Source organism: Sinohyriopsis cumingii, chromosome 12 (assembly GCF_028554795.1).
Source record: "Sinohyriopsis cumingii isolate HCF-2022 chromosome 12, ASM2855479v2, whole genome shotgun sequence".
NCBI classification, from domain to species: Eukaryota; Metazoa; Mollusca; class Bivalvia; order Unionida; family Unionidae; genus Sinohyriopsis; species Sinohyriopsis cumingii.
This window is the reverse complement of record NC_142972.1, coordinates 28268456-28284933: the sequence shown is the minus strand read 5'-3', so window position 1 is coordinate 28284933 and position 16478 is coordinate 28268456. Positions and strand designations below refer to the sequence as shown.

Below are 16478 nucleotides of genomic sequence, written 5' to 3'. Positions count from 1 at the left end.
TTGGTTCTTAAAACCCAAAGGTCCATTTTTTCATTTTCACCTTGTTTTTTCCCAGGGAAATAAATTATTTGTTAAATTTTACAAAGCTTGTTGTCTTCACTTTTTTCTAGTTACTGTTTAGTATAGCCTAAACACGTAACATAAGACAAGAACGAGTCAGAGCAAACCTGGAGTCCCCCCCCCTCCAGCTTCACCGGTAGGGGACTAATAACGTAAGTATCGATAATGCGTTACGAAATTATCATGTGAAGTATTGAGTATGAAGCTGAAATTAAATTTTTTAAATAAAAATTTACAGTCATAGTTTGTTTCCAATTTACCTTTGCATTGAATTTTTGCCCTAGTTTGTTTATAATTTACCTTCGCACTAAAGATTTGTTCTTTTTATGCTAGTCCTTCAACCATTAGTTACCGAATATACTCATGTCATTCATAGTCACTTTTAAAACTTTTTAAAAATGTATCCAATATTAATGGTGTTTTTATGAATAATTGTATAGTTTAGCTAAACTGAAGATTTAAATTGTACTCATATTTTACACTGATAATCATTTTTGTTCTGGATTAAGTCTTAATACATACGTTACGCTCTGTAACGTATGTATCAGTACTTTAAACAACGTGATTACATCGCTTATAAACAATGAGGTCACTATATTGTAATGTATGATACCTACTCTTTCATTATCACTAATTCCTGTCCAGTAATAAACGTAAGTGTCAATCAAAAGTTTTAATTGGAATCGCTTACCTATATGTGGGCTTTAGTACATAGAGTATAACGCAATTTTACTGGCTTGTCCTCTTTCTACTTGATGATTTTTTGTGTTATTTTTAAATAAAAAAAACAACTGAGAATTGAAAGATAACGGTATGACACCTTTCAGCATGCAAAATTGGCCGGCTATCATCACATTTTCCGTTATTTAGTATATACTGTCACGTATTTATCGGTAACGTACGTATTATTAAGCATTATTTATGCTAAAATTTGTCAAAATATTACTTGATAGATTTGTCAAGATTTTATTTTCAGACATATATGAAACATGATTACATTTTCGAAGGGTTTATTCAATCCTTTGATTTTGATTTCATATTATTTGGACCAAGTAACGTAAGTATCCCATATTTTATAACCAATAAACATCACAACATATGGCACGTAAAAAATGATACGCATCAGCAATAACCATTTATTTGGTTGGCTTTTTTATATATAATAAAACGTACAAGTGAATTTTAGCGCCTTTTATACTCCCCAAAAGCCTCGTTTTACACAAAAAATGATGTGCATAAAAAAGGGTTACTTATGTATCATGACCTAAGCGACCTACATCCTGTAGTCTCGTGAATGACTGTTCAGGGTAAAATTATTCAAAATTTGCTTTTAGATTTCTCAAAGATTATACACCATTGATTCAGAGACTTTTTAATTCGATCTTCAGTTTTATTTTTCATCTTTATCTGACAGAATATGCTTCTAATTACACTAGCGACAGTAACGTAGGTATTGATATACACCACTTAGGTTGCGATATTTTCAGATCCAAGCTTTATTTATTGTTTACATTGATTTTTTTTTTTTTTTTTTTTTTTTTTTTGAATGAATGATAGACGTATTTTTATATAGCAAAAAGATATGCATTAAGGAAAGAAACGTAATATAATGAGTTAACGTGTCAGCGACATTGATTTGTGCCTCATTAGTGAATTTGGGTCTATAGTTGCGTGATTTGGTTCCTTGTTGCAAGTGGTACATTATGTCCTAGATAAGGGTTATATTTTTCCTGGCAGGACTGATTCTGACTGAGTTGAAATTTCGGTCTTGTGCGCCCATTCGTGCATGTACGACTATTTCTCACCCACACTGTGTGCTTCTCCCATAAGAGTTTATGCGAACACCGTATGCTATTTAATGACTCGTCTCGAGTGTAAATGGCCCGACCACATGGCAACACCCAATCCAGCGTGTAAGCATGGGACGTCGATTTAATTTGCTGATCCTTTCGAGGGGCAATAAAGCCCCAATCGATATTGTCCGTATGTTAGATGAGTGAAAACGATCTTAACACGCACTCATCAATCGTTAGGTTGTTGTACTGCAACATAAGGACATCCGTGGAAATAAAACCAAACAGGTGACGACACCCCTGTTCCGTACGTACACGCTCTTGTGGGCATTGGTTACTAGACGAGTGGGAATCGGCCCACATACGCGTCTTTCGATGTCCGAGTAGGTAAAGGAGGCAAAGGACTCGGCGAGAGACTCCAAACGTCAGCCGAAACGTTCCTAAAATGCCAAAGAGGTACTTATATGTACAATTCTGCCCCGTTATTTGATGTTGGCTATTCCCTATTACCAATTTTGTGTTAGTCACATATATAATTAGAATCATGCTGATAGTTCTGAATTTTCCGACATGATATAATTTTGAATTTTTTGTGCAGTGCGTACTTTTCATGTCATATTAATATATTAAAATAAAGGGTCTAAGTGACAAAAATAATTCTGTTCAACCATGTTAGGTAAATTTTAAAATTTTCTTTTGAAGCGGTGGATCATGTTTGATATATACAGTTTTATCGAATTGGGTTTTTAAGCCAAAAGGAAGACCACTGATATAAGAGGCAATTTGATTCGTAGGGCTGATGTTCTGCTTCTGATGCCTGGCAGGACTGTCTTGCTATGTCTTGAATTAAAGTCGTGTTCGCCCATCCGGGCATGTACGACGTCATATTAATGTATTCAATACAGACTGATTAATTTCTGGACAGATAGTGTCAAATTAATTCGACCACCTATCACTTTAATGTGCGCAAACCTCGCTACTTAGTTAAGAGGGAAAGGAGCTATTCACCTGTCCACACAACGGTACGCATATCCTGGATCTTAGGGTATATATCATTAGCATGGCGACATCCCGGTCACGTGCGTACACGCTTTTTGGGCATTTGGTGACGTAGACGACTGGAAATCGGCCTACACACTCGTATATTATCTGAGAGTGGCAAGAAGGCAAAAGACTCGCAGGAAACCCAAAATCATGCCCAGCTACATAATTCGGGCTTTCCTTATTATAAATTCTGCGCAAGCCACAGTCGTAATTAGTGTCGAGCTAATTAGTTATAAATTTACCTACTTGTTGTAATTTATAATTTTGTGTACAGTGTACTTTCTTTTTCCTAAACATGCATAAATCTATGAGGTATTTGTTACCAAGCTGATCAGCGAAAATATAGCTGCAATCGTTTCGACGAGATGCTCAGCATTAAAATAATACCCAACATGAATTGTCCTGGTATCGGTGGTCAAAGAAACGATTGGATGGATATAGCGTATGGATTCGTATTAACCGGTATCACTTTGTACAACTGTTCTTGAACTTATGTACCCAGGATATCAACAGTGACGGTGTTTTAACATGCGTTGATATTTAGGCATGCGCAGGATGAATGATTTCTAACAAAAAACTTCCCAGTGAGCTTCGTGATCATATTGTATGGCTTGTGGTTATTTGGCTGTAAAACGACATATAAGGTATTGCTAAGAAACACATCAATAGAACTGTTACTCGGAAGGGTTCAATAAAATATGTTTTTCATAGCGCGATGGTTCCAGTTTGCGAGAAGCCACTCAATGTCAAAGGAAAATGAAATTCCAGATGTTCCTTAAATGGGTTGTTGCATTTGATGTTGTGAACGGAATAATTGTTTTTGTGATGACTAGCGTTGGCCGCAATGATACAGTTGCTTCTCTTCCTGTCAGCAGTGTATTTTAAGGAAGGACTGGGAACAAAATAACCAATACAACTGCTGTCCACAATTGTTTGTCTTCATTTTGCGAACTTAAATTTGCAATCGCTGCTCAGAAAACAAAATGCACCACAATATTGTCCCAGACAAACACGATTTAATTTTAAGGGACACGTTCTCTACACACACCCCACAGAGGTTCTTATTGGAATTCTTGAAGAAAGGTACTATCAAAAAGATATAGCTGCAGTGTTCTTGTCAAAGATAGAATGCCTCCCAACTTTGTCTATTTAATATTTCGCCAATCACTTTGAGAACAGAGGATGAGGATGCAGACAGAACCATGGTATCAAGAATTCTGAAATTGCAATAAATGACACAAGACATTTTATATATATGATATACGTTTAATGTATTTCAAAAAGTGATACAAGAAAACTTTTACATTTCAAAGTAATTGTACAAGAATAAATACACGAAAACATAAGGTTTAAATGACTGCTTACATCAATGTGATTCAAATTAAAACGACTGTGGTTGCATAAAAATAAGTGTACATCAATCTATTGTGTCACATCAAATCTTCTGGTGTCTGTGGAAAGTATTGTTTCTAGAGTATCCGCGAATGTCATTTCCTCATTCTTTTCTATCTGTACAATACTACCACCACTTTTTTGGGTGTATTATTTTTACGTCTATTTTTGGATACACGCGAAAGTCATTATCTTGTCCGGCTGTAAAGTTTTTATTTCAAGACTTCAAAGTTGTTCTCTGTAATGGTATCCGTAATTATTTGTGTGCTTGTCCTTACATGCACCTAAACGGTCCCTTTCGCTGTTTGGTCGATGGCTATCAGGCCGATGGATGTTCATAAAACTGTCGGTGTCAAAGTAAAGTATTCTTTCTCCTAAAGGCTCCTAGGTGTCCTACAATTTTAAACGGGCATTGGCTGCCACGAACGATGCAATGATGACATTGCAAAAAGTGTCGGAGAGGGTGGGGTAAACTCGGCCATTTCTTCATAACTTATAAGGATCAAATATTCACATATGATTTCCACGTGCTTCATGAATTGTCCTTTATCGTCCACCAGCCGAATGTAACGACTTGATTCTAACAAATACAACGTCTATGGGTAATATCGGACGTTGCGCCAATTTTTCCCACGAACAATTCAACATGTCTTTGACAGACTATCTTCTTCATTCGTTCTTTCCCACGTGTGCAAAGTCATGCCTTCCAAGGATCAGTATGATTCCTTGACTTTTTTCTTTGTTTTCTGGAGTCATATCGGCACTAGCTTGTCGCTTCAATTTTAGAAATTAATTGACGTAGCCAGAAACTTGCCTACATGTACGTTGTTATACATTATCATATGGATCGATGGTCACGTCGCACTAACACTCTTTTCCGACTTCAAAAATCAATTAACATCTGAAAATCACTCAAATTATTTTAGGATAGGTACACGTTTGCTGATATGACATTTTACAGCCAAATTTCTTGAATTTCACTTTTACTCTAAACCTCCAATAGGTTGCCGAATTCTTCAAAATAGTATGACATCAAACAAGTAAATAAATGAGGTGGGATGAATTTCCACCCGATTGAAAGAAGATCTTATTTCTCATTTCTGATTTATGTCTGGATGACTCATAATAACCAGATTGTATTATCTTGAAAAGGAAATGCATCTGATTAATCTGTTTTATTTGAATACATCTCCTTCACCGTAACGATGATCTCTTTATCGTTAGATGTTATTACTCCTGCACTTACAAAACCAGTTGGTTCGACCACCTTTTCTAACTTCAAACGTGTACTCTACAGTGCCCACAAGCTAAATGTAAGCTAAATTTGCCAAGTATAATGTATCACTCTAGCTGCAAGAGAAGTTAATTTAAAATAGTTATAAATAGAGAAAATTTAGTTTATCAAGTGGAGTCGCCAATCATGCAGTCCTTTCATCTTATCGCTTGGTAACTGACTTTAACAGTCTATATCAAGATGTACTATTAAAAGGTTTCTTGTTATTTTGGATATTTTGAAAAGCTAGTAAAGGATGTCACTTAATAATCCAACATTTCTGTTTTATTGAGAATCATTTGTTTGAAAACCGAGAAAGAAGACTATTATTTGATGGAAGGTATAAACAACAGGATCGATTTTACAAAAAAAAACGTAATGATGAATGTGTTCTGCTAGGAGTTATTTTAAAATTGAAATATTTGCAACGGAAGGCAAAGAAGATTTGCCAAGAAATTTTGATTACTTTTAGTTGATTAGTTCATCAAGATACAAAATGAAAACGTTTTAAAATATATTGATTTGTATCAGTCTCAAGATTTAAGATCACTTTCTTGCTACAGTTGTCATTAGTGACAACATCATATAATTGTCATTAGTGACAACATCACATAATTGACATTAGTGACAACATAACACAAGTTACAACATAACACAATTCGCATTAGTGACAACATCACATAATTGGCATTAGTGACAACATCACACAATTGGCATTCGTAACAAGGAGAACATCACAGAATTAAGACAAACCCGGAGTTAACTCAGGAAGCAAAATGGGAGGGGATAATCTTCACGTGTCACTAGCTGCTTTTAGACTTCAGGCTTGTTATAACATTGAATTGGCCCGGTTACAAATTAGGTGGATGTGACTCAACGCGAAATGACCTCACGCTTAAAAATATATTGTGTGTGCAGCGTCTTAAAACTTACAAACTTTGTATGTCAGATTCACTGAAGATGATGATGCTAGCCGAAATTACATTACAGCCTGAAACAGAGTCGATACAACTAAAAGGTTGGTCACAATGTCATCTTCCCACGATTGGAAATCGAAGTAAATTTATATTCCTCATTTCAGTAGTTTATGCTAGCTACTGTCCTATCATGCAAACATAAAAGGTCTTATAGTGCAACATTCAGATATTGAGTACGGTCTTTTGTCTAGCTATTAAATGGTACATAAAATGCCAGACATGAAGTACTGGTTTGTGTCTAGCTAATAAATGGTACAATAGCTGTCAGACATTCAGTACAGGGTTTTGTCTAGCTAATGAATGGTACGTAAATGTCAGACATTGAGTACAGGTTTTTGTCTAACTAATAAATGGCACATAAACTATCAGACATTGAGTACAGGGTTTTGTCTAGCTAATAAATGGTACGTAAACTTTCGTGCATTGAGTACAGGTTTTTGTCTAGTAATAAATGGTACATAAAAATAAGACACTGAGTACAGTTTTTTGTCTAGCTAATAAATGGTACATAAATATCAGACATTGAGTACAGATATTTGTCTAGCTAATAAATGGTACATAAATGTCAGACATTGGGTACAGGTTTTTGTCTAGCTGATACATTGTACATAAACTGGACTTGGAGACGATATCTAGCAATATATTTTTATCCAAATATGTACGGGACCACCAAAATTTATCTGAATATTCTTTTCTCTAATATTTTCGCAGACTGAGTAAAAGAACATATTGTTCGTCTAGAACTAATAGTAAATTATTTCTGGAAAAGAAGTTGAAAAAGAACTGTATGAAGCGATGTCACCTTCATATTTACCTGCTTCACTATTAAGTTTATGGTTAGAACACATGTATAATGAGAAGTCCGGAAGGCTGTGAAGACGTAATCATCTGCATAGATATTTCTCAACATTCCACAATGACATATTCTTTATAACCAACATATTTTCTTGACTGATGTACCTTATCGTGCCACTTTTGACACATGCACTCTTTTCAATATCTGAAACAAATGACTGCATGAAAAGTTTTAAATTGTGCAATTTGTTTTTCGCTCAATAAAACTTAAAATAATCTTCAGGAATTCCTCTACCATGGCCTTAACATTTTAATTATAAGTATGTGCATTAATATTTTTAATTGTTTTTTTTTGTTCGAAAAAATTATTATTAAAAATGCAATTAATAATCTAGTTGTTTTACTTTTTAATATCACCAGTCCATCCTATAATTAAATGGAATGCGCAATAAAGCGGGAGCAGCGTTGAGTGCATTTAAGTTAATAAGCGAAAGAATAGACTTACGAATAAACCGAATGAAAGAATGAACAAAGAGAACGAATGAACAAGAAAGGAAGGTAAAAATATAGACAAAATAGGAGAATTGCGAATTAAAAATTTATATAAGATGGGAATAAACAAGAGGATAATAAAAGGACCATGACCTTTTGTAAAACGGACATTTTCATTTTACTGAAACCAGGAATGGAAATACAATACGCAAATTACATCAATGAACAGAGGTTACTATACAAGGGGGTCTCATTTGCTTTTTATTTTGGCCGAACAATAAAACAGTTATAATCTTAACCGATAAATTACCAGTCTCTTTGAATATGTGGACTAAAAGGCTGTACAACAAGTCTTTATTTGCATATATCTCTGAGTGGCATTTTATACACATTTATTTGAGCAGAGCAACACAGTTAAGAAAGTTTAAAACATGATTATGTGTAAGCAGCAGTCTGTGTAAACGTCAACTTTGCTCTGGACTCCGATCACAATTATTTTTCCTATATACTCTGTCCATCAGTACTGAACTGTGTCCAAATCCTAATAAACCATATGTTAATCTAAGATATATTCAAATGACGAACTCACTGTGAAGTTCTTGTGATAGGTAATCCGATATTTATTTGAGAGGCTGCACTATAAACTAAGTACCGTGCAATAGGTCACATCCTTCACTTCCGGGTCATCATCAATGCCTCATCACTAAATGTACCGAAATACACACAAACGATCACAACATAATGCTCATATTCTAAATAATAAACGGTTACCTTTCAATCAATACCAAGAATGTCGAAATATAACTTGTGAAACAACCAAAATAAGAAAGAAAACAAGATGTTCTAAAAACAGTCTGAGACTACATTCGTGGGTACTTAATCGCAAGTAATAAGTGTTACGTGTTTAGGCTCTCATAAACAGTAACAAGAAAAAGTGAAGACAACAAGCTTTGTAAAGTTTAACAAATAATGTATTTCCCTAGGAAAGCAAGGTAAAAATGAAAAAAAAGAAATTACGGTTTTAAGAATCAAATCCAAGATGAATCCTAGAATAATCCAAGAATTAAAAATTAGATGTCCTAGTAATAAAATGTAATAAATTTGAGTTCGAGTCCCGACGAAATCCAAAATGGAAGGCGATGACGTATGCTATAGGCAGTGTAGTACTGATCTGTCAACGGGTTTTTGTTGAAGCACATAAAATAATATTCCAGTTTTGAATTCCGAATAATATTTAAATAAATATCTTTGTCCAAGAATTCTGTATGAGCACTTAAATATTCCCAGGGAAAAGAATTAATCTCTTAGAATCCAAATAATCTGAAGAAACATTAAAGTTATAAACTCCAACTGGTCAAAACAGAGGGGAAAAAAAACACCTTGTCTTTAGAAGCCCAACTGAAATTATTTCTCAAAACATCACTATTAAATCTGGCTACTGCGCAAAACAGACTCTCGGATAAGGGTTAATCCTCCGGTAAAACCAGATTTTCCAAATAATCGCTACATGTTTAAAATTATGTACGCCCAGTACAGTCTCGATTTCACTCTATAAATCCCACACTAAGAATGAATAAAAAAAAGAATTGTTTACTTCAGCTCTTACTAATTCTGAATCAAGATCAGGAACTAGGTCAGCATTTGATACAAAGCTACAATATTATTAGGATTTCGACAAACTGAACTGAATTTCTGGAAAATATCAAATCCAGTAAATAGAATTACATTACAATAGCATATAATAGAATAATATAAAAAAATTAAAACGTTTAAAACTAACAAACGAACAATTAAATCAAATCAATATAAATTAAATCAAACATACATAACATAACAGTGACCTTAGTCCATTTCTCCAAAAACAAAATGCCAGTGCCCATGTCTTGCGGATAAATGACTTAAAATTACATTTATAATAACAATGTGAATTCGGAGCCTACATATACAACTGTGCCCTACATTTCTTTATTTATCCCCATTTGTCACCTCACCCTTCCAGCTATATGGTATACCACTCGATCATACCATCGATCTAATTCGAATACATCATTTACAGTCTTTGGTGTAATACTTTCGTGTAAACGACACTATTAACGAAATATCTAGTACTCATACCCTTTCTGAAACAGAAAGAAAAAAAAAGAAAAACTGAAGACTGCCGTGGACTGAAGTACATATAGATTGATATTCCTGCCTTTTTCTTTTTCAAGAAGCTGTGTACGTTTGATTGTGTTTTTTTTTTTTTTTTTTTTTTTGCCATTATTCCCATTCTGCAGCTATAAGTAAGGTAACCAGTCAGCACTCCCTGTGATTTTAATTTTTTTATTTTCTTGTAAATAAGATTCATTTCAATGGAAATTTTACTGTCTGTCTGTTTGTTTTCAGCTTTGACGGTCCGATACATAACAAAGCGGTTTATTGGAGAATACTGTCCAACTCTTGGTAAGTGAAACCCATTTTGTCATTTACATCACAGTTATTTTTATAAAGACCTTTCTGTGCCACCATACATGCAGCATTTCATATACATATGATTATATTCCAGACGCGTTGCTATTCTCAATCGTCAACTGTAATAAGTTTGTGTGTAATTAATATTGATTTTTGTCTTTTTGAAAGAACTGCATTATTTGTATTTGTTTTCTAAATACTAAAATTTTTAAATATACTAAACTTATAGTGCAAAGTCAAAACGATTTCTTAATCGTTCGTCTTGAATCCTGATATATCTCTCCATATTTGGATAATGATAACCGTTAACCTTGATGTACCTATCCAAATATGAATGATGACAAACTTTAACCTTGATGTACCTATCCAAATATTAATAATGATAAACTTAACCTTGATGTACCTATCCAAATATTAATAATGATAAACCTAACCTTGATGTACCTATCCAAATATTACTAATGATCAACTTTAACCTTGATGTACCTATCCAAATATTAATAATGATAAACTTAACCTTGATGTACCTATCCAAATATTACTAATGATCAACTTTAACCTTGATGTACCTATCCAAATATTAATAATGATAAACTTAACCTTGATGTACCTATCCAAATATTAATAATGATAAACTTAACCTTGATGTACCTATCCAAATATTAATAATGGTAACCTTTAACCTTTATGTACCTATCCAAATATGAATAATGATAATCTTCACCCTTGATGTACCTATCCAAATATGACGAATGGTAACCTTTAACCTTGATGTACCTACCCACGTATGAATAATGGTATCCTTTAACCTTGATGTACCTATCCAAATATGAATAATGATAAACTTTAACCTTTATGTATCTATCCAAATATGAATAATGATAAACTTTAACCTTTATGTATCTATCCAAATATGAATAATGATAAACTTTAACCTTAATATCATGATAACCTTTAACTTTGATGTGCCTATCCAAATATGAATAATGATAAACTTTAACCTTAATATCATGATAACCTTTAACTTTGATGTGCCTATCCAAATATGAATAATGATAAACTTTAACCTTTATGTACCTATCCAAATATGAATAATGATAATCTTCATCCTTGATGTACCTATCCAAATATGACTAATGTTAACCTTTAGCCTTGATGTACCTATCCAAGTATAAACAACGGTATCCTTTAACCTTGTTGTTGTTGTTGTTGTAGGGTTTAACGCCATTTTTCAGCACAGGATAGGCTATACATGGCGCCCAGTATAATTACTGGAGGAAGAACCCTGGAAAACCCCGGGAAGAACCACCGACCCACGAAAAGCTACTGGCAGGCTTTCTCACGTACCCACGTTAGCCGAGCCTGAGACTCGAACTCACGCAGACAGAGGTGAAATGGCAGTGATCCGTAACAGTAAGCGCTTTAGACCACTCCGCCACTCGCCCCCCACCCCCTTTTACCTTGATGTACCTATCCAAATATGAATATGAAAAAACTTTAACCTTTATGTTCCCATCCAAATAAGAATAATGATAAACCTTAACCTTGATGTATCTATCATGGTAACCTTTATCTTTGATGTGCCTATCGAAATATTAATAATGGTAACCTTTAACCTTTATGTACCTATCCAAATATGAATAATGATAATCTTCACCCTTGATATACCTATCCAGATATGACTAATGGTAACCTTTAACCTTGATGTACCTATCCAAGTATGAATAATGGTATCCTTTAACCTTGATGTACCTATCCAGATATGGATAATGGTAACTTTAACCTTGATGTACCTATCCAATTATGAATAATGATAAACTTTAACATTGATGTACCTATCGAAATATGAACAATGGTAACCTTCAACCTTGATGTACCTATCCAAATATGAATAATGGTAACCTTTAACCTTGATGTACTTATCCGAATATGAATGATGATAAAATTTTACCTTGATGTACCTATCCAAATATGAATAATGGTAATCTTTATCCTTGTCGTGCCATCTAAATATGAATAATGGTAACTTTTAACCTCGATGAACCTATCCAAATATGAATAATATTAAACTTTAACCGTAATATATCATCTCTTCTTATTTGAATAATGTTAAACTTGAACTTTTATGTACCTATCCAAATAAGGAAAATGCTAAACTTTAATCTTGATTTACTATCCATATATAAATAATGCTAAACATGAACATTGATGTACCTAATCCAGATATAAATAATGCTAAACATGAACATTGATGTACCTAATCCAGATATAAATAATACCAAACGTGAACATTAAAATACCTAATCCAGATATAAATAATACTAAACGTGAACATTGATGCACCTACCCCAGATATAAATAATACCAAACGTGAACATTGATGTACCTAATCCAGATATAAATAATACTAAACGTGAACATTAATGTACCTAATCCAGATATAAATAATACTAAACGTGAACATTGATGCACCTAATCCAGATATAAATAATGCTAAAAGATGCAGATTTAAAAAGCGGTTATCATGATGATTACCAGAAATCCAGAAGGATTTGTTTCAGTCTTTCCTTACCACCAGCATGAACCAAGATGGCATATGTAAACATGTTTAATCTCGCTCTTGTAAGCTGATGGGGTTGCTTATAAGTTGACTATAAATGATGGGCTTGCTTATACGTTGACTATAATGTTTTTAAAAACGTGGACCCTTTTCTTTCCTTGCATAATGCATCGGTTGATCACAGCTTATGTTGTTTTTCTAGTGAAATCTCCTTACAAAATGCATATACCCAGATCTGATAGCGCATTATGCGTTGGCAGATCTGAGTCTATGGAGATTGCCGTATAAACCATCTTATTAGCGAGTACAGACGGTAATCGTTGACGCCAGATTCATTCTAGACCAAGAGCGAGTCAAATTGAGCATGTCCGATTAGATTACTTGGAACATACAATGGGTGTACAAACGTGTTGTAGCCAAGACTTATCTTAATTGAGCCAATTTTCGTTTATCTCGACATGCATACTTGGGAACCCTTCAATCCGTGACAGGATATCCGACAAACTCATCACTTCTGCGAAAATCATGAGATATTATCAGTATAAACCAGTTGCATAGATCATTATCTTTAGAGCGTCGCTGATTGGCTGTGTGCTGTTTCTGAACCGCACGTGATTGAAGACACTTTAGGGTGATTTTATAAATCTGGGAATCATAAAATTAAAAGCTTGAATCTGAGATTCGAATCTGAGAGAATAAAGCACGAAGATTGAAATGTAAAGACTTGTGTTTGACTTACTCATAAAAATTGGCTCTAAGTCAGTTAAATGGCATATCCGTCAGACCGGATATGAATCGAGTATTGCAGTTAAATGGCATAACCGTCAGACCGGACACCAATAGATTATTACAGTTAAATGGTATAATCGTCTGATCGGATATGAATTGAGCATTGCAGTTAAATGGTATAACCATGGGACCGGATATGAATAGAGAATTATAGTTAAATGGTATAACCGTCAGAACGGATACCTATAGAGAATTATAGTTAAACGGTATAACCGTCAGATCGGATATGAATAGTTTTACAGTTAAACTGTATAACCTTCAAACCGGATATGAATAGAGTATTACAGTTAAATGGTATAACCATCAAACCGGATATATATAGAGTATTACAGTTGAATTGTATAACTATCAAGCTCGATATGAATAGAATATTACAGTTAAATGGTCAGACTATCAAGCCCGATATGAATTGAGTATTACAGTTAAATGTTTAGACTATCAGATCGGATATGAATAGAGCATTACAGTTAAATGGTGTGACCGTCAGAGCGGATATTAATAGGGTATTGCAGTTAAATGGCATAAACATCAAATTTGATATAAATAGAGTAGTACAGTAAAATGGTATGACCGTTAGACCGGATATGAAAAGAGTGTTGCTGTTAAATGGTATGACCTCCAGGCCAGATATGAATAGAGCATTACAGTTAAATGGTATGACCGTCAGACTGGATATGAAGAAAGTCTTACTGTTAAATGGTATGACAGTCAAACCGGATATGAATAGAGTATTACAAATTGCTTGTGTTTTCAATAAATACATTTTTAAGGATAAATCGTCAATGACGATGTTGATATAAAATCTTCCATTTCTTTAGCTGATTATATCACTTTTCTTTTAAAAACTTCTTTCTATTTTTACTTTCTGTTAACGAAACATTATTTTTAATTCTAATTTTTCAGTAGTACGTCAACATGAATTGGTTCTCTGGTTGAAAAGCAAGTAGTTATACCGACTTGATTTTTGTTATAAAATTATGTTAATCTGACAACACAAAAGAGACACGTAGTTTACTCATTTTAAGACCGTTTTTCAATTATTCCTTTCTGTTCTCCATTATTTAACGCTTTCTTTTATATTCTTGATGTCATTCAAACATGTAATCGTTCAGGTTCAACTGCTTTATTTGTGTTGTGGATGTAAGTTGGTTCTTCCACTGTTGTGGATGTAAGTTGGTTCTTCCACTGTTGTGGATGTAAGTTGGTTCTTCCACTGTTGTGGATGTAAGCTGGTTCTTCCACTGTTGTGGATGTAAGCTGGTTCTTCCACTGTTGTGGATGTAAGTTGGTTCTTCCACTGACGACGAGCTGGATTAGCTCCCAATAAATGTATTCCATTTTTGACGGGTAGTCTACATTGGAAATCACATGGTTGCTTGTTATTAGTGAAACTATGCCAACAGACGGGGAATTCAAAGGCATAAGTTGAGTGTAACTAGATACTTTATGCCACTATTTATTGTGTGTACAAAACATATATTTTATTAAACCTATCAAATATACAATTTCTATACGCACTATATGTTTCCACATTGAAATTAGAAGAAAATAAAATTGAGGTGGGCTAGATTTGGCCTGGCTCCCTTTTATAACCGAGATTTTGTAGCATCATATTATTAGTGTGTGCATGCTCGAGAGGGCAAAGTGTCCGGGAACCCAAGTACTTCGATTAAAACACTAGCCACAGCCAGGGACTACCGAATTTCTGAATCCGTGAACCAAACAAAATGGCGGACATGGAACGATTTTCTATAGAAATGTGACCATTCGTCATGTTCTAGATGGCCTCTATCGCTTAACCGGCTTGAAGCAGCTGTTCCGTTTTTTATTGCCGTTTTCATGATATTTGTGCTTGTTGCCTGTTTTCATCTACGTTATTGTGTTCATTATGTATTGGCTGTTAAATTCGTATGTGTTTCTTCATCTCCTTGTTTTGGAAATGAGAGCAATTAGACTTTTTCTCAGCTGTCTTGCTCCACTGTTTTTGTACAAACCGCCATCACGTGATACTCGCCAGGCAACCCGTTTATGCTACGATGGACCCTCATTAATTGCTTTAAATGATCACTCTTTGGCTCTTCACACTACATTGTGCTCTAGACTAAACGAACATTCATCATTACCTAAATGTAAACAGAAACGAAAAAAGAAACGTTGTTTCAAAGTTGGCCGGCGTAGAACAGGAAGAAGAATTCCAGTTATCTCCCTTATTTCGGCTCACCAATTTTTTTAAAAATCGACCGTTAATTCACTAATTCAAATCCCTATTAATTCGTCAACCTTTGTGTCAACTATCCAGGAGATATCTCTGCGTATTGCATTATTCAATGCCCAGTCAGTAGGACCACCGGAAAAGCGCACAGAAATAGTTAATTTTATCAACGACCAGAATATTGACCTATTTTTCCTGACAGAAACATGGCTAATAACATCAGGCGATGAGCCCAAATGTGCGGATCTAACACCCACTGGTTACTCCATCAAGTCGTTCCCCCGTAATTCTCGCGGAGGTGGAATTGCTGTCATCACAAAGAACACCATGATAAAACGTCATAACCACACCACAACATTCAATTTCGACCACACATCGTTTGAACTAGTCCAAACCAAACTCAAACTGGAGAAAAGGTCAGTCCATTTTTTCTGCCTATACCTCCCTCCTCCTAGTAGAAAAAACATGCTGGCTGACTCTCATTTTTTGGAGCAGTTTCCAAATCTCCTGGACTATGGAAATTCGATATGTGGCAACCTGGTTATTCTTGGAGATTTCAACTTTCACTTTGACTGTCCCAGAAACCCAAATACATCAAAACTCATAGATTCCATTATTGTTTTCAACCTCAAACAGTCAG

General features: G+C 34.5%; 1 protein-coding gene across 2 annotated transcripts in view; it reads left to right on the top strand.

Moving 5' to 3' along the window:
• The window catches only part of LOC149786155 (ras-related and estrogen-regulated growth inhibitor-like), a 73593-nt gene that overhangs the window by 31615 nt on the left and 25500 nt on the right, over positions 1–16478 (top strand). For both annotated transcript variants that reach the window (XM_089978152.1, XM_089978153.1), the window contains exon 2: positions 10212–10268. In XM_089978152.1, the coding sequence (XP_089834278.1) occupies positions 10212–10268 (57 nt within the window). The remainder of the gene's footprint in view (positions 1–10211; positions 10269–16478) is intronic.